General features: G+C 38.7%; 1 protein-coding gene across 10 annotated transcripts in view; it reads left to right on the top strand.

Annotated features, from left to right (window-relative positions):
* The first annotated feature begins 323 nt into the window (after positions 1 to 323).
* Positions 324 to 19,535, top strand: part of NTNG1 (netrin G1) — a 306,932-nt gene continuing 287,720 nt past the window's right edge. For 3 of the 10 annotated variants that reach the window (XM_081025818.1, XM_081025820.1, XM_081025819.1), the window contains exons 1-2: positions 326 to 1,569; positions 8,469 to 9,210. In XM_081025818.1, coding sequence (XP_080881944.1) covers positions 8,965 to 9,210 — 246 coding nt within the window. In that variant the 5' untranslated portion in view covers positions 326 to 1,569; positions 8,469 to 8,964. Of the gene's footprint in view, positions 1,570 to 1,755; positions 1,863 to 3,698; positions 3,792 to 8,468; positions 9,211 to 19,535 lie in introns of those variants that run through there. The other 7 variants (XM_081025815.1, XM_081025817.1, XM_081025816.1 and 4 more) reach the window with 6 other exon arrangements.

Raw genomic sequence — 19,535 nt, 5'->3', positions numbered from 1 at the left:
GAGATCAAAGTGTTCTCCCTATTCAAATAGCCTTTCTTTCTAATTAAAGTCTCATTCTAAGTCTTGATTTTTTTGTTTTTTATATTTCTGTTTTTTTTATTTTTTATTTTTGTTTGTTTAAGTCAGTGTGTAGCTAAGAGTGATTCCAGGTAAGTCTGAGCCCCCACTGGTGGGAAATGAAGTCCTGGGGGCATTTGTCTGTCTCTCGGGAAAGGCAAGGAGGCCTAAAACGCACAGTTCTCGCTTAAACTTCAACTTTATTCTAAAGGAGAAAGAATTTCTAGATAAGGAGGTTCTAGGTTTGCGCTGTAGGGGCCGCTGGCTGGGCAAGGGAATTGTTGGTTGAAAAACAGTTGCCATCCCTGCTAGGGGCGAGGGGTGTGCTTAGGCACTGTTTGGGGGAGGAGAACGAGGAGTGAGGGATGGGATGGGCGGCGGCATAAGTGGAAGGCAGGCGAGGAATCACCGAGCCTCGGGGCGGGGGAGGTGAAGCGCGGTCTCAGCCTCAGAGCCCCGAGGTCGTGGAGCAGCGGCAGCAGCGGCTGGAGCAGAAGCAGCAACAGTGAGCCGGACGGAGTTAGGACCGCTCGGAGCGCTCAGGTCTCGAGGTAGTATAAGGTTTGCAATCCTCTCACTTGCTGCCAGTTGCAGAAGAAGATCCGCTTTTAAGTGAAACGTACATGCCACCCCTCCGAGGGCTGCGGCTTCCCCGGGCTTGCGTCTTCCACGCCCGCTTCTCCAGCCCTCCCGCGCACTCCTTCATTTGCACGCGCCCCTAAGTTTGCCCAGAGCTCGCTGTCCGCTCGCAGCACGGTCCGGCCGGGCGCCGCGGGCGGGGGCGGGGAGCCCAGGAACCGCAATCCAGAAGCATCGTGGGCCATGTATATTACATCAAATGGACTTTGGGTGCGTCGCGTCTCGCAGCCATCTCCGCGATGTGCAGTGACATTTCTGACTTGAGTGGAGGAATGCGCGAAGGAAGCCCGGGCGAAATTGGTACTAGAGGATCTTCTTGGCGCCAATGCTAATTGTCCTGATTTATGTACCTTCTGACTAAGCTCAACGTCTTCATCTAAAATAAAATGAAAGCTGTGCCAAGCGGGGTAGAACCGCCGGGCCGCTGGTTCTGATCCCCGGGAATCAGGAAATCGTCCTGCAGCTTAAAAAAATTAAAAAGAGAGAGAGAGAGAAAAAGAGAGAGAGAGACAAAATAGAAATAGGAAAAAAAAAAAAAAACCCTCCGTAAAAGTTTAAGGCGAGAAGTGGCAGAGGCAGTGGCGCGACGAGGCGCGGAGGAGAGCCGGCGAGCGGGGGACTGGGCTGGCCAGACCTCCCGAAGGCTGCTATTTCGTTATTAATATCCTAGATTTTTGGAGGGAGAGGCACCTTTCTCATCCTCGCTTCCTCTCCGCCCACCCTGTTCCCTCCCCCTCCTCTACCTGTCAAAGTCACTGATCTTTTGCATTTCGGAAGAGGAAGTCAACGGGAAGGAATTTCCCCCCTCCGCGAGGCTTCGAGAGAGGGCCACGCGCGGGACCCCCCCTCGCCCCCCCGGATCCCAAGGCGGAGGTAATTAAGCGGCGGGGAGTGGCGGGCCGGCGCGGGGCTCTGGGCGCGCGGAGTCCTCTCCCACGGCGGGCCGGGCGCTCTCCGCACTCCCGGGCTGCGGCGGCGGCGGCGGCGACCTGCTCTGCACCCCGCCCCTCCCGTTCCTTCGCGCCCCCAGGAGGCTCGGCGGGCGTCGCGGCGGCCCCCCGGCTCCGCGGTTGCGGCCGCCGCCCGAGGTGCTCCCGGCTGGGCAGGGCCGCCGCCCCGCGCCGTCGGCTCGGCTCCCGGGGGCGCCAGGGCCCGCGGGCCCCACGGTAAGTGACGCTGGCGTCCCCCTCCCTCCGACCCCCCGGTGTCAGCCGCTGGCAGGAGGGAAGGCTCCGGGTGGGCGAGGAAGTTTGCGAAGCGCGGGGCGGAGGCGGCGCGCGGAGCCCCTGCCGGCACACACCCCCGCGCACTCTCACCCCCTCTCCAGGCTCCCCCGGGGTGCGCCCGAGCGGGTGGCGCGGCTGTGTGTTGTAGCCACAGCTTGGGCCGTGCCTCCACCGACAGACAGACGGACCGGCGTACAGCGAGCTCTCTCTCACACATCACGCCCTGGAGGGTCCTTGTTTTCCCCTTCCCCTTTTCTTTCGCCAATTGTCTTTGCTTTGGGGGAAAAACTTGCCTTCTGGACGGCCCGATGGAGCTGGTGGTCCCACTGACAGCTTTTGAAGTTCCTTTCATTTAATCTCTTTTATTGGTGCAAGATTAAAGCCTTACTATCCCATGATGTGCAGCTGGGGAGAAGGGAAAATTGAAAGAGGAAAAGACTTGGTGTTGGAATGCGGTTTGAAACATTTTCCCAGGTTCTTTACCGGCATTGCATTAATCAGTTGATGGATTTAGCTAGGGACGCTGAATTGCTCTCCCGTGAGGATTTGTGGATATCTATATATAATACAAATAATACTGAATATTATTGGGCTCAAAATAACCAATTAAGTGATTCATACACTGGAAAACTTAGATAAAAAAGACACTGCGCCCTCTGCTGTTTATTTTAGTTACCTCACCTGGGAACCTTTTTTTTCTTTTTTTCTTTTTTTTTCCTTTTTCCTGAAATCCACTTAGGATGTTGTCGTTTTACAGAGCAAGGGAGGAAAATTCCTAGCGGGGATTTTAAAGCAACTTTATTTGGAAAAGTCATAGGTTGCGTTCCCATCGTCGCATCAGGTATAGATTTGCAGAGAGTAGAGGCTTTTGTTCCCTATCCTCTTATCCATTCTCTTTACCCAGGGAAAGGTAATGGAGCCACTCATTACCATTACAATTTGTCAATCTTTGGAATGGAAAATTTTGAGTAAGATTCAAAATTCTGCTAAACATATGGTGTATCTGGCAGTAGCTTTGCTCTAGAAATAAGTCCCTATTTTATGACTGAAAATGCTGTTTTCTTATCTTACAGAAATAATAAAAAAAAAACGCAAAAAACAAAAACAGAAAGATCTTGCAAAAAATCATTTATTCAAATATACTAAATGGTTAAGCTTGTTAGAAAAAGTTTTCCAGAGAGTCTCTTTTTCGGAGAAGGGGCAAGGTTTTTCTGATTTGTCTACCCTTGGGGTGTATCTCTAACTAGTGGGGAATTAGCAATCATAGGTTTCATTAAGTATTTTGAACTTTGTCACTTTGAATGGCTGATGCGCCCCACTCCTTTCTCTTTGTCAAAGAAGAAGCAGCTCCATAAACTATCCAAGAGTCTTTTGGAAGATAAACAACCTTCACTTTTTCCTTAAGACAAAACTTGAGTCTTTGTCTGTGGATTAGCACACAAAGTAAAAAATGCATGAAGTGTTTCACACGTAATGTTTACTCCAGCTTCCATACATAAGGGGTATATTTCTTCTTTTCTGGATATCATGAAATGAGATCTATTTCACCACTCAAGACCAACATGAGGGCATTCAGAATTACATATATTTGTCTATTAATCTAGTGATACTTCCTGTCGTGAAATTGAAGAGGGATAATCAAAATTTTGTAAGGAAAAGATTTTATTTGATTTGCACAGAAAGCCGTTTTTCCTATTGAGATTTTTGTTTTGTCAGCTTTCACTGTGCATGTGCATTACAATAATGCAGGTTTGGTTTTTTTTTTTTTTTTTTTAGGAGGAGGCTAATGTACTTTTCAATTTCCTTTTATATATTTAATTGGAGCAAACACCTGCCTTTACTTCCATTATTAATCTGGATAAAAATCAGGTAATATGATTAAAAAATTAAACCATTGCACATTTAGTTCATATGTTTTCTAAGTGTAAAGATTTTGAGAGTGGGGAGTTTTAGAGTTACAAAAGCACCAAGTCGCTTGGCAAGAAATAAAATTTCATATAACTCAGAAAATCAATTATATGTTCACAGAAAAGTATTTGTGAGTGTGAATCATATTGTAGGTCAGTAAGAGATTTAGCATACTTGAAAAAATAATTTTATCTTTGGAATCCGGAGTTTTGTTTCAAAAGTTCCAGTGGGTGTAGATTTTCTCAAATACGTATTTGAATACATGGCTCTTTGAACTTTCCTACAAGAGAAGGAAAGATTTGTTGTTCTGTGGTAATGAATCACCAGGTTTCCTTTAGGCTTAAGTGATTCTGAAATAATTTTACTATTATCCCATCTTCAAACAACCTGCAAAATACATGCTAATTTCTCTAATTATTCTTCTCTCGATGAAAACAGAGATCTTTCACATACTAAGGCGTGCTATTTGGTTTTATTAAGAATCTCATGATAGGCAGTTACTCATAATACCCAATCAAGCATAAGTAAAAAATACCAGTTGTGTTCAGTACATGTTTAATTGCTTATATTTTGAGAGATAGTTAACAAAAGGATAGAAGCCAATGTTTCCCATTGAGATGAGTAGAAAATGCTTTCTTCACAACCAATAAATAAATGCAAAGATCATTCAATATATGCTAACTACCTCATCTAGTCATTTTTATTATGGCAGTTTTGGAAGCTGCTAATTTTGATAGGTTATGGAATTTGTATATTTCCTTATCTCTACAGTTTTCACTCAATGGAATATGATTATAGTCCTTTTGTCCCTTCCCATTCAGAAACATGCATATTTATATAATTCTTAATGTTTATGAGGAATGAGTCAATAGCTATCTATTTCAGGTGGCCCTGAAGAGCTGAGTATTGATGGAATAAATAGCCTACTACCACCACCTCCACCTCCTAGTGAGATTATGTAATAAAACAAATGCTGAAAGCCAGCTAGAGTTAGTGGATTTGCTGTCAATATTTTCCTCTCAGTTGATGAAATTGGCAGTTGTTTTTGGAATATAATTGTCTATAATTTTGATCATTATTACTTCCTTGTAGGATTTTGAGAGTCTTCTTCTCTGGTGAAAGAAAGGGCCCGTGAAATACTTTTTGCAAAGTTAACTCAAGGTGGGAGGAAATTAGCTACAGAATTCTGGAGAAAAGATATGTTCCATGGATGCAAAGTCATTTTATAGCCCATTTCAGTCCAGATCAATAACATCCATCAATTTGAGGGCCTGACATAATTTTATATTTTTGCATTGGCTCTGCAAATTTATATACTAGACAGAGGTCTGTGGAGTCCTCATAGCATATTAATGGGTATTTTTATCCAAGAGGACTTCTTAGTACTTTAGTGCACAGGTAGAGATGATGGCATTATTTAATTAATGGTGAGTTCCCAGGTTTGCAAAGTAAAGAACCAGAACTGGGGCTTTCTATAGCTCTTCTGGAACTGCTCTTTTGATGATGCGAACACATGAGACAAATTCAAAGCCCACGTTACTTGGCAATGAGTTCCGTTATGGGCCAGCAGGGATTAGTTTAGTTATGTTGAATCCCCAAATATGTCATTGACTGTCCTTCTCATATTTGGTTTGCCTTAGCTATTTGCTGTGATGACCTAGCTTTTAAGAAGCTATCGATGATTTTAACCTGGGTGAAAGCACACCCAGACGGGAACTGGTGCCATTAAGTGATAGAGGTTAAGGGGTAAACAATATTCTATTTTCACGACTATTACATTTCATTTTCTTTGAAAACTCCATAAATATACTTTAATAGAAAATTCCTGATTTTGACAGAGGCTTCTCTTCCACTGTGTGGCATAGAAGTTCATAGATTTAATGTCTCACTACTTTTCTATGAAGAGGATTTCCTTTGAAATGTACATGGCATTGAAAAGTAAGGAACCCCTGATATGAAAAATACAGAAGAGGTGACAAATGCTTCAAACATAAAAATGAGAACGAAATCAAATAATTATGTTAAAGAGTGCTCAGTGACCCCATGCTCCTGATCTGTAATATGCTGTGGTCAATGTCTTTTTTTTATGTCAATGGAAACTCATTAAATGTAAATTCTGCAGACTAACTGAGCCATGCCATATTAGTGCTTGCCAAAGCTTGGCATTTTTAATACATTAATAATATGTCTGTAATGTAATGGAAAACTATTAATCACATCTGGTTATGTGCCAGAAATGTAAGCTATAATTGGCTGCTTCTTGTCAAGAATGTCTGTCGCACAGTCCTGCAACTGCCTAATATTCAAATATCTTGCACTCCTCTGCATTTTTCCTTGTCAGTTCCCTAAATTCGATCATGGTGTAGTCCATAATTCTGTGTAATGACCATCATTATAATTCTGGTATACTTTAATGAGAATTCGTGGCAGTGGGATAGCTGTTGTGTCAGGAAAGAGTAACTAGTTCACATATGTTTCCTTTGTGTCCAAATTTTTCATGTGCATATATATATATATATATATATATATATATATATATGGTCACTCTTTAGTTTGTGGTTGCAGGAAGGCCAAATGTGGATAAACACAGTGACCAAGAATCAATGGATTAGGTGGATAACATTTATTGGTTAAAAAAACAAGTGAAGATTAATCTCAGGGAGAATTCCAGTATATACTGAAGGTCATATTTTTAAAATAATATTAATTTACAGTCTTACTCAGAGTCACTACAGTCCATTCCAGGTCTTCAAGAGTATATCATTTTGATAAATAAATTGCTATGTATTTGGAACTAAGAATTGACATTAATAATTTCTGGTCTAGTAGATTTTACACTGCTTTCAGTTGTAATGCCCAGCTCCCCAACCCCACACCCAATGCAAGTGTTTGTTAAAATAAAGTAGTAAAATAAAGCAGTAAACACATTGAAACATGCATCTAAAAATGTAAATTTGTATTATTTTAACACCTTTTCACATTATTATTTGTCAAACTGGTGGATGCTTCTGAAAATGTCAACTTACAATTAACTAATGAATCTGAAAAAAACAGAAGCCTGTGGTAGCCACAACATATGCTTCTCTGCGACTTTTTTCTTTTTAACTTAAGATTTCAAAATGTGCTCAACACAGTATAGACTTTACATTACAAGGAAGAGGCAGATTCAAATCTGTAGTTTATACATGTTTAGACAAACTGCTAATTATTGCTTCATAGGAACTCAAATATTCAGCACTTTTCCTAATAGAAAATACCACAAATTGCAGCTGTATGATAACATTTTATGAATTGAATATAATGAAAATTGCACTTGCATCCATAAAGCAATTATTATAAATTACTTTGCTATGGAAACACAATTCAACCATCTGTTGGCATTTCATAGTTTCCGTAGCTTGGTTAATTTTAAGATGGTGCATTATTTAAATATAGTGAATTCCTTTTATAAGATTGTTTGAAGATAGTGAACTTCCATATTTAAACTGCTTCATGTGAAAAATAACAGTATTTTCTAAAACTGTAGGCTTTTTGTCCTTTTTCAATTGTTTAAAAAAGTAATCACTCATTGAGACTATGACAACATGAACCAACTAATTAAACCAATGCACTGTTTTAAACCTGGAATCTAAATTTTACCACGTGTTTAGATTTGCACAGTGATCTCTAAAGAGAAAAGTTGCCAGTTAAACTCACCAGTGACTGGTGGTACCCATAGTTATATAGGCTGCATTATCCGTTAACCAAAAGCACTTTCAAACAGTAATTTTTATTTTCTCTTAGAATTAGTGCCATATTATTCTGCTTCACGGCCTGTTAACTCACCCTCAGCTATTTTTATATGTGCATTTTAAATTGTGCATTTTACTACAGAGCTTTTAGTTTTAGAGCAGTGTATAATATTCGCCTTTGGGACAAATTTTCTTCTTCTGTTACTGCAAATGCAGATGTAATGGCTATAAAAAGATGTAAGAGAATAGAAAATTCTTAATGAAAGAAAAATATGCTCCTTTGGTTTTATTTTGAATAATTTTTTTCAGAGAGCCAAATTATCTTTATTACTAAACACAACTAAACAAAAGATGCTAAATTTGTCCAATATAATGAGCAACTCCAAAAGGACAGGCTTGTTGCTAACAAAGCCAGTTTTCAGTCCTGCTGACAAAAGCTAAGAAATGTATAAGGAATTTGGAGATTTTTAGGGTCTCTTTGCCAAGAGACAAAAGGCATACAAGTAGTTGTCACTCTTTGTCATTGTTATAAAAGTGCTCATTTCCCCCATTGTTCTCCTGGAAGAGTTTCTAGCACTGCAATATTTGAGAAATGTTTAAGTCTTGCTGCTTGCTCTCAGTTTTGTCAAGATGGAAATACAATTTTTGAAGCGACAACCTGTAACTCACCTGAAATACACACATCTGTCTTTGTTACATGGAAGAGTTAAATCCTTCATATTGAAATTCTCCCCAATGTGAATGATTTCTGTGATGTGCTCATTTGAGCAACGCAGCTAAGTAAAGGTTCTCTATAATACACCAATTTGCTTTCTATCGCATCTAACCTCCCCAATGTCATCATATCATACATTTTGTAATGCATTGATTCTAGGACAATAACTCTTATTCATATTGTTTCTAAAAGGGTGTTGGTGCCGGAAGAAAAGAATGATTGATGGGAAACAGACACCGGGCTAGAGACACTCATCCTTTTGCTTTGGATGCTGACATCTCAGTGCGTCTGAGCAGACCTTGTGAGTCGTGAGCATCGGGGATCTCCCAGGGTTGTCGGATGTACAAGAGAGCCACCACTTTCAGCGATCGGACATCTTTTACAAAAACCAAACTTGACCCAAGCCTAATATGTTCTACAATGGAAAACCTGCAAGTTGCTGTTAATGCCTAACGCACAAGTATGTTAGCCTTCCACCAAAGTCCCCAGTATCCCTGAACACACACAATATCTCAACCCTTTACTCTTAGTGTGTTTTGGAATCTACTTTGAGGTCTCATCTTTTTCTTTTTTTTTGAAATATACAGACCTACCTACTTAAAGATATATATGTATATGTAAAATAGACGTAGACCACAGATAAGCAAACCCTGCTTTAGTTACCACGAAGACTGCCAAGAATTTAGAGATGTATTTGTCCAGATTCTTGTCAATTCACGCCCTTTGGGTTACAGTGTCCTCAGTGATGCAGCCCTACCCTCTGGTGTGGGGACATTATGACGTGTGTAAGACTCAGATTTACACAGAAGAGGGGAAAGTTTGGGATTACATGGCCTGTCAGCCGGAATCCACGGACATGACAAAATACCTGAAAGTGAAGCTGGATCCTCCAGACATTACCTGTGGAGACCCTCCTGAGACATTCTGTGCAATGGTGAGGCAACCCTTTTGAATGGAATATTTGATATTAAGTGGGGGCATGCTGAATATGCATACAAATGCAGTGAGAGAGTAAAGACTCAACTCAAGCAATGAGCTGAGTCTGCAGGTGGGAAATTTGTGCCAGTAGGCTAGCTTCATTCTCAGTGGAGGCTAGTACCACCTGGAATTACAATTGCACAGTATGATTGATGCTCTGGAACTTACCTTCTGCTTTCCATAGGTTTCACTGAGACAAGCGCACTGTATATAAATTATGAAAGAAAACGTCCAACTGAAAGTTAAATTTCAGATTGGACATGGGGAATATGATTAGGCCATATGTGGTATGGTAAGGATAGAAACCATGGGTAAACTTTAAAACCACAAAGGTTTCTTCATGTGTATATTTAAGGCCAGTCCAAAGTTTCATAATTCAAGACTAGAGTGGATTTCATGGTTTTCCTCATTGGGAAACTGCTGTGATTTGAAAATCTTTGGTTAGAGCGGGGCTAATGCTTCACGAGAAGCTTTTCCAGAAGAGTCTTATTTGTCAACTCATGCAGCCCCTTATTTTCAAGTGCTGCGGTTTTCTGTGGGTATTTTAAAGATGAATGTTGGAATGTTGAAAACATATTTGCTGAAAGGTAACATTTTTAGTAATGACCTATAAGGTGTTAGCATTAGTGTTTGGTGATTAAAATGATATAAATCAATGTGCTAAAGAATTCAGATAACGTGTCCTCTAGGTTTATGTCTTTTTTTTTAATATATATAGGTGGTCTTCATTTGATACAGGATCTGTGATCCTATTTCTCTCACATAACAGATATAATCGTTTGGCAGATTTTAATAGGATTCTTACCTGACTTTATTATCTTGAACCTGGCCTGGCATTTTCAGGGTAGTGAAACTATTAATCAAAGTAGCATCTGTTCACAGTCCCCAGTGATTTAAATTAGCATAAGATCATCCTGGACCTAGCACTGTAGAAAAGGTTTTATAACAGGAAACAATTTTGAGCAATAAAGAGTGTTTTCACCTAAAAGCTAAGGGCTTGCCATTTTTCAGAAGTGCCTTTGGGGACTGGTTTGAATTATAGTCTAAACCTGATTTTGTGAAGAGTGGGAAAAAGAACTTGGCTATTAGGTGTCACTATGACTAAAGTGCCCTGAAAGACTAAATATTTCAAAGAGAGGACCCGTCTCTCTGGGAAACAGGTATGTGCTTTGCAAAGAAGTTGCACTTTAGAAACCAGAGACTTCTAAAAGAGGAGTTTATTCAAACACATTAGCAAAATGCAATCAATCTGTAAAAGAGCGGGGATATTTGTTGACTTTCGATCAGGCCTTTAATAATCTCTCAGAAAAGGTCAAATTTAAGATCTCATTGCAAATCTGGGGGGAAATGGCTGTGCGGGTGATAGGTTGTTCCACTCCTTACCGCAGAGGATGATTCTGGGCCAACTCTTTATGTTACGAAGAACACTCTGGCTCTGTATGTTGGCTCGTGTGCACTTGGAGTAATATGCCACTCCTGGAATTGTTTAATGATTTAGAGAGCTAAGTAAAATAGCAAATGTCCTCGTTCCGAGAGCTGTTTCCACTTGCACAGGCCCTTCTTGATGTGTTTGATATGTGATTTGAATGCAAGAGAATGCTTGCTCAGCGCTGTTCCTCTCCATCACGTTGAAGGGTTTACTTGGTGTCTTTAGCATGCTGCTTCCTCCCATCATGAGTGGGAAAGGGTACGTTGGACACCTCCTGCCTGCCTTTCACAGCAAGGGGGTCGAAGGTCCTTAAACAAGCCAGTTCCTACCAGTCGACTGGCTAAGTGATGTTAGAGACCCAGAAACAAAAAAAGAAGAATTAAAATGGTATCCCTCAGCCTTCTCCAGTGCAGTCCATATGCATGCTTTATATGGCTGCACAAATCTCCACAGGATGGTCTTTTTAAAAGGCTACGTCTTACTATGATAGAGATCTTTGGAAGCCTTGGTGGGCTTCAGATTGTCCTTAAGCAGAATTGTTTTCCAAGGGAGAATGTAAGATTTAGGAGATATTACCCATCAATGCTTAGTTTGGACTCCTTAATATGCATACAATTGGCATAACAGATTTAATAACCCATTCTGTAAATGCATACTTTGGGACTATATGTATGCATATTTTATTTATTTATTTATTTATTTATTTATTATTATTATTTATTTATTTGTTATACCGAGTCAATGACATGGCCTAATGCAGCAGCACTTCCCCTCTGCCGTTTTGGATTTCCCATAAAACTCTGGTGGAAGGGTTCCTGACACAAGGCTGTAAAGGCTGTGTCGGGATGCTGTCATATCAGACCTGTTTAGGTGCTCCTTAGCCCAAGGTCTAATAGGAATCCATAAAGTCATCTGTGTTATGACTTTCACGTTCTCCCCTCCTTGACACATGCAGCCATGCCTCTCCCTCAGAGTCATTATGGCCTATTACATCAGGAAGCAGACTCCTCAGCCCTTATATGTAAATGTTTGCTGCCAAATGGTTTCAGTCGTCAGCTGCTCACTAGTGGCACCCTTATTAGCTGGGACTAGAGCAATTCTGAGCACCCAGGGAATATTTAGTCAGAGAAATACCCTATCATGCCCATGGCCGATTTATTTTATATAAAGTTGAAGTTCATTGGCAATGCATTAAGAGTCTGTGTTGCTGCGTTTTGCATTTGCTCCATCACTGTAGGCCAGTGCCCATCCATGAATGCTGCATTTACTTTAGAGGGAAATTTTAAGAAAAAAAAAAGGGCCATATGCTTCCATTTAACAATGGATCTCTGCTTGTTAACCTGTATGACCTACTTAATAACTCATGTTTGGTGATTTTAAATTGTTGTGTGTTAATCCCAGCATTTTAACCATTAGTTTTATGGGAAAATTCTGCCATTTCTAAGTAAGATAGTGGAATAAGGGGATTTATATAGAGAGATATCCATATATATGTATGAATTATGTATATTGAGATCATACATTTTCTTTGACATGTATTTAAGTTGTTGGGAGTTAAAAGAAAAAAATCTTGTCTTTTGTTAAGGGGAAAGTATCTGAAGGGTAGAAGAGGGTTAAGCATTTTTTGTTTTAGGCTGGGTTAACATGTTAGTATAGATCATTTTTCTTGAAGCCTCAGAAAAGCTTTGCACAGCTCTGTCAGAAAACACAGATCATCTGGTGACTACAATTTGTTGCAATTTGCATAAAGAGCACATAGCACGATATGAACCTGTGTGGAAAGCTGAAGTGACAACACAAAACTGTGACTTGTTCTTTGAGTTTAGACAAACTTAGCTGTCATATCTCCACCCAACACCCCAGTGGCTTAAAAATGGCAAAATTATCTGCAATTATCTCCAGCCTGCAGCTAATTTTCTGGATAAGTTAAACAGAAGCTTTGAAAAGAAGCCTACAGACGGAAGGAGTCATGTGCGTTTGTACAATTTATGGTGCAGAAGTGCTGATGGCTGTAGAAAATGTGAGCCCTTGAGTGCAGCTATGGATTTCAGAGCGAATCAAAACTAAATTAGGAAACAAAGATTATTAAAAAGTCTTCTGTGCATGTAATTTTGGCATAATATTATGAGGTGGACATTAAATGTTTCCCTTGGAGAATTTAGGCATCATTAATGTAGCATGCCTTTAATTACAAGTAAGCTCATATTACTAAAAAAATGGAGAAAATAAAGTACTCTGAGGTGTAGTTAGCAATACCCTCATTATGTTTACTGAAATAATGAAATGAAAGGGTGTCATTTTTCTAAATAAAATGTCAGAATTTGAAATGAAAATGGATTTTCTTTAGGAAATTTACTAAGTGTGCTTGCACTCTTGATAGGCATTTATTCAAGTACCATAACAGGTCTATTAATGATCATTTTATATTGTGCTATTTCTCGATAGACTCCTATTAAGAAAAAAAAACCCCTTTAATTATTGTAAGCATTGTGGATAGAGCATATTTCATTATGTTCAAATGGAATTTATGAAAGTAGTAGAAAGCCTTCATGTTTTATGATTTTAAAGGAACCCAGGGGATGAGTGAGTGGTAATGAATAGTCTCAGGGCTATCCATAACTTAAATTTCTGACTTGACACCGGCTCAGGTAAAGCCATATAGTGACTATCAGGTGGCCTTTGAGAAGATGATTTGATAAACTCAGTTACCTTTTCAATAACAAGGCATTAATATCAATTTTCCAAAATCTGTAAATGACACTGACATATAATAATTGAATAATCTTAAAAATACACTCTGTTCACATGAAATATAAGTCAATGAATGGATGAAGTTTTAATAACAGTGACGTATTTCATTTGAACTGATTTATCCCTTAATTTTGCCAGAATGGAATTTTTAAAAACCTCCAGTTCCTTCATTATTAACACGTCATTGTTATTAGTTCATTATTTAGACTTATTTCTTAGAAAAGTTTAATTCGTATTTGCAGTGAATTAAGTTCCATGGAGATCAATCTTTCTGATATGTCACTGTATCAAGTATTTCCCTCTCGAGGAGCTTACAAAAGCTCCTTATTATCTATTTCATCGAGTATAAGGTAGTCTACCTGATTTTTTAATCTGAGTGTATGCACCCTTACTTCCCGTTACTTGCCATCAGGGCCCTATTACATCTCCCAGGCATTAAAGGATAGCAGTCAGATTGGAAGGGGTCTTCTGGGTTGCCGGTGCATTGGCATAGCAATGCAGCTGATGGGGGAGGCCTTGGGAGGGAGCTGATAAAGATTATGGCTGGGCCAACAAGACCTAAAACCAACCCATGTCATACATCGTTCCCGGACAGTGTTCTCTATGAGCACTAGTGCCCTTTGCTCTGTTGGGCTAATGCTTCACAAATATATCAAACGACTGTATGCAGAGTGAAGTGGACAGAGCATGTAGCACATTCAAAACCTACTGGTGTGGTGAGAATCACTGTCCAACAACGTATGGTCCCTGCACCCAAAGGAAGTAAAGAAGAGTCTTAGGAAAATTCATACAAAATAGTGCATACACAGAGGATGGAGGAGCCAGCACTCACCAGAAGTAAGGCCAGCACTCACCAGAATTTCAAAGTGAAACATTATTTTGCTGCATCTCAAAGGGCCACTTGGGAAACCCTCTCTGGTATCCAAGTGCCTAACATTAAACAGTGTCTGAAAAAGACAAGAAAATAGGCTGAGTGGAACAGATGGACGCACAGCGTTTACATGACAGGGTAGTGCCCTGCTTAATGGTAGAATGACTTATCTGGCAGGATGGAAGAGGAGCAAAAAGTCACAGGACCTGATGAGTTAGACCTGTATATATTTGTTTTTCTTAACTTAGGATATGCTGGAGTATGCTGAGTAAGATAAACCGTGGCTCATCTACCTGGCGCTCCAGTTTTGCACAAGGTTTAGGGGAAGCATTTAATTGAACGCACAAATGCAAGATTTTCAAAGGTGAAACACTGAGAGTTTAAAATAATAACTGCCTTGCAGTAGACCACTTTGAGTTACTTCCTTCAGTTCCCCACAGCCCTCCCACCGCCCACACCCAGAGGTAAACTTGCCTGCTCAGTCTAGAGGAGCATTACTTGCAAAGTGTGAGACGCTGTATCCTAAAACAAAACAAAACAAAAGAAACAAAAAAAACACAAACAAAATGATAGTCTGTCTGGACTATTTGGGGTCCCTTAGGCATATTCTTTTGGGGGGAAGCAGAGGAGGGCTTGCTCTGCTTTGCTTTGGAACTCTATATGGGTCTTAGGCTAGTATCTTGATCCTCTGATTTTGGGGACCAGAATCGTCATATAAGAAGCCCCTCATCTCATGTGTTTTCTCCACCTGGAAAAGCAGAAGACATCCCTCACCCCCCTTCAAGGTCAAGCTCAAGTTGAATTCTTTCTACACTTCCTGCCAATTTCAGCTCATATCATTCTCCTGACCTTTTAACTCCTCCTCACTCTCTCTATGTACATATTGTGCTGTGCCTATGTACTCTACTACGTTCCACTATTTAGTACTTTATTACATTTTATTGATGTATTGCACCAAAATGCATGGGTTTGCTATATCCTGACTCTTTAACTAGATCACTACTCTTTAAGTGAGATAATATGTGACAAAGCCTACCGTACTCTCTGATGCAGAAAAGTCAACAGAAACTACACATTCTATTGCTTTTCTACCTTATAACATTTACCATACTACCAGGCAACAAATAACAACATATTTTTAATGGATCAATTGATTGAATATAGTATTGATTTCCAGAATGTTTTTTTCTTTCTTGAGAATTTTTATCAGGAATTTAATGTTTGTTTTTTCCTCTGTAAATTAAGAGACAAGTAGGAAAATTTAGCTATTGCACTTGGTTAGCTTATGATGATGTTCTCCAAAGAGAGATGGGAGAGGTGAAATGTACTCTGAGCTCTGATACTGAAAGTATATGTGAGAATTATTTTCTTCCATTTCTAATTGAATCCTTTAAAAATATTTATCCAAGTAGAAAATTTGGAAAAGATAGAAAAGCCTAATACACAACATCGAAATCATTTTGCCCTCTTTCTTACAAGATTCCTTAACTATAACATATGTTTTGTTTTACAAAATTAGAATCGTATTACATATAGTTTTTCATCTTTTTTCATTTACTATTATGTGTTAGCATTCACTTATATTATTATATATTCTTAAAAATGTGATTTTGATAGATATCAATATCCTACTATGTGGATATACAATATTTTATTTAATTATCCTCCCACTTTGGCGACTTGATGTTATTTCCATTTTTTCCTATTTGTTATAATGCTATGATAAACATATATAGGTATAGTTTATATATAGTCTATATATAGACTATAGATATATAGGTATAGTCTTTATTAAACATATCCTTCTCCCATATACCAACCCTCCCATGTTAAATGCATATATTTGGGTGATGTTAAGTTCATCCTATTGTATTTATTTGTAGCTAAAGGATAGGGCTGTACTTCTGTGTTCCCAAGGATGGAATCACTGCTGAATGGATTAGACATTCTGTATGTCAGTCATGGGGAAGGAGGCATTTGTCTGAAATTGGGATGTGGGAGGTAGGCAGGCCCCTCTCTCGAGGCCTTGAAAGAGCTTCTGGGGATAAAAGGAAGATAGCCTCTGCCACTCTACAGAGAGCAAAGTGGGAGACTTCTTTGGGAGTAACAGGCTGAAGATGAGCATATTACACCTTGTAAACTATACCTGTAGTTTTAAAACTTGCTTTTAATTGATCTGCAGTGAGAAATATATTCTATATTGGAACTCAGTAAACACGCACTTCTCCACACACACAGCCAAAACAAAAGCTTCATAAAACAGAACTTACCCTTTCTGTGTGCTATGCCTTCTGATATTTGTTTTCCCTTCTTTGACAAATGAAAATTACATATTGATTACAATCCACAAATTATATGTAGCATTGTTTTTGATACTTGTGTAAATGAGAAAGTACTGTATACAACATTGCATAACTTTTTCAATTCAACCTTATGTTTTTGAGATATACTGCTTTGTAGTATATGGATATTTCTTTAATCAATCTTTCATTGATAGACATTTAGGTTTGTTTTTCACTTGACAGCTCTTGACCAGTGTCAAACTGTCCTCCAGAAAGAGAGTTATCAATTTATACTCCCACCAGCATTTTATGAAAATGTGCTAGTCACTAGATACTCATCGATATTGGGCATTATAGTCTTAAATTTTCTTAAGAAAATTTAAGCCTTAGTAGATAAGTGAAAAAAAGTAGTTTACCAAAAAAGATAATAAAATTATCTTTATTCCACCACCTTTTCTGCTAAGGTAATAATTTTTAAAATTTGGCATTAATGTAGGACATATTGGAAAGTGAAAAATGACATTTTATTTTTTAAAGATGTATTTATTTGTTTAGGGAAAAGATTGATTTTTTATTTTTTTCTTCACTATTTAAGTTTCCTTAATCCTAATTGTAGTAGTTTTGTTCCTTTGTACTTTTAGCCACTTTTCTGTTATTAAAATATATATATAATACATATATAGAATTATGTACATAATATATATTATATATCAACTGCCAAAAAATGGTGTCTGTGTAAAAGGCTAAAATGTAAATTTATATATACATATATATAATATATTATGTTATATATAATATATAATATGTATATACATAATATATATTATAAATATAATATATATATTAATTTAACATTTGAGCCTTTTACACAGACACCAATTTTTGGAAGTTGATCAAGTTCAAAAATATGAATATCCTTTCTTCCAGAAGAATAGGTCTTGTTTCAGAAATTTTTCCACACTCTTTATTTTGTGGAACTTTTACATATTCTTACACTGGCTTTCACTGTCAGGGAGCCATGATCTCAGGGCCAGGACAGATTTATCTGAGTGCCCTCTCATGTCTTCTGCTCCTAATGGATGAACTTTGAGACATTGTCATTTGGCCTAAGCAAAGTATCCCTTTTTATATAGTCTATTTGGAAACAGTTACATACTGAAATGTATTCTTTATATAAAGTAGCTGGTGTGAAATCTGCCTGCTGTGGTTTTAACTCACCAGACCAATAGGTAGACTAGTTTTCATGTGCCATTTTTTTATTTCATAATTTGTTTTCTTACCAGAGGGGAAAATGGTGAAAGTTGTTTCACACACATACTATTGGAAAAAAACTTATTGAGGTTGGCAGGTTGTAAGTTTCTTCTCATCTTTCTGGGAATAGATAGATTCACATACTGTCAGTTCCATAAAAATTAAAGACCAGAGTTGAGGAAGAAACCCGAATTGGTTTTCACTCTGTGACCTACTTTGAAACTGATTTCTAAAATATTAAATGAAGAATTGAGCTGGCTATGGCTTCTGTACAAAGAAATAGCCCTTTCGTTCCAGAAGGTTGATGTCCATCCCATGTAACTTTCTGTTTTCTGTTGCTCCCTTTCCTTCTTGGAAATGATGAAAGGAAGAAATCAAATACATTTCCAAGAACTCTCTTTCAAGTGTCAGCACAATTGAAGAAGAGGATGTGTACCTACCTGAGAGAGAAAGGAGCTGGTGGTCAGTCTGTTCATCTGAGTTGGTTGTGATGCCTGGAACCCTCCTTTTGGATTTTGATTTCAAAGTTTAGAGAGACAGATCTTATAGGTGGTGCCGAGGAGGCTTCTCATCAGTGCCTCTACTGTCTGGCTCAGAATAGTGTTCCGTTCGTTCATCAGTGGTGTCAGTGCTTCCGAGGTGCCTGGCACAGTGTGAGGCATATGCTAGTACTGGCTGCATGCTTGTTGGATTGAACTTGTATTTTTACGAATAATATTTAGTTATCAAGAACTTACGTGGTGCTGCACACTGTACTAGACACTGGGCCTCTGTTGGTTTATGTCATCCTCAGTCCTTTTCATTCTCCATATTTAACGGGTGAAGTAATTGAGGCATGAGATGAGATAACTTTTCCAACTAACTAGTGGGAACAGGATATAAACCCAGGCAGTCTGACATGCATGTCCCATGTCTAAAACTATGCCTTAAACTCTCTCCCTACTGTGATGTGTTGTATGTTGGATAAAACCTTTTTAAAAATCACGTTGATGACTTCGACTATGAACTACAATTCTGTGATTTTGTTATTTAACAAACTTTTCTCTGAAGACTTCAGAAAATTGGATTCTGTAAACAAAGTGTGTGGAATGTTGGAAACACACAATAGGTGATGAGTGTCTTCATTCAGGGATAAGAGAACCAATCAACAGTGTTTGTTTCCATGCCTGCTTTCTTTTCCATTAATGCGTTCATATAAATGGTAATAAGCTGTTAGAAATCATAGAGAATGGAGTACATAATTGTATTCACCTTCTAAATCCAGAATAATAAGTCAGCAACTGTTAGCTATTTAACAAAATCTTCTTGTGTGTTGAAAAAAGTAATTAGCGTGATACTTTTGATTTTTGATTTTTACAGTATCAATAACTGTTACTGATATTATATAACCAACACTCTCTATGCTGTCTGCACTTGGATATCTAGTAGGCATTTTCAACTTAACATGTTTAGTATAACAGTCTTGATTTCTTTTCCCCAAATCTGTGTTTCGTCTTTCCCATTTCTATGAACGTTAGTTTATATTTATCTAGTTGCTCAACATGAAAAATCTAGGCATCCTCCTTAACTCTTTATGCCCCTCACAACACATATCAGCAAGTCCTGTTAGCTCAACTTTTAAAAACATACCCCAGATCTGGCCACTTTTCATTCTTTTCATTACTACGTATCAACCAGTTCCCAACCACGTTTATTTT

Source organism: Rhinolophus hipposideros (assembly GCF_964194185.1).
Source record: "Rhinolophus hipposideros genome assembly, chromosome: 19".
Taxonomy (NCBI): Eukaryota; Metazoa; Chordata; class Mammalia; order Chiroptera; family Rhinolophidae; genus Rhinolophus; species Rhinolophus hipposideros.
Note: the sequence above shows the minus strand (reverse complement) of the source record. Positions and strands in the feature narration are given on the sequence as shown.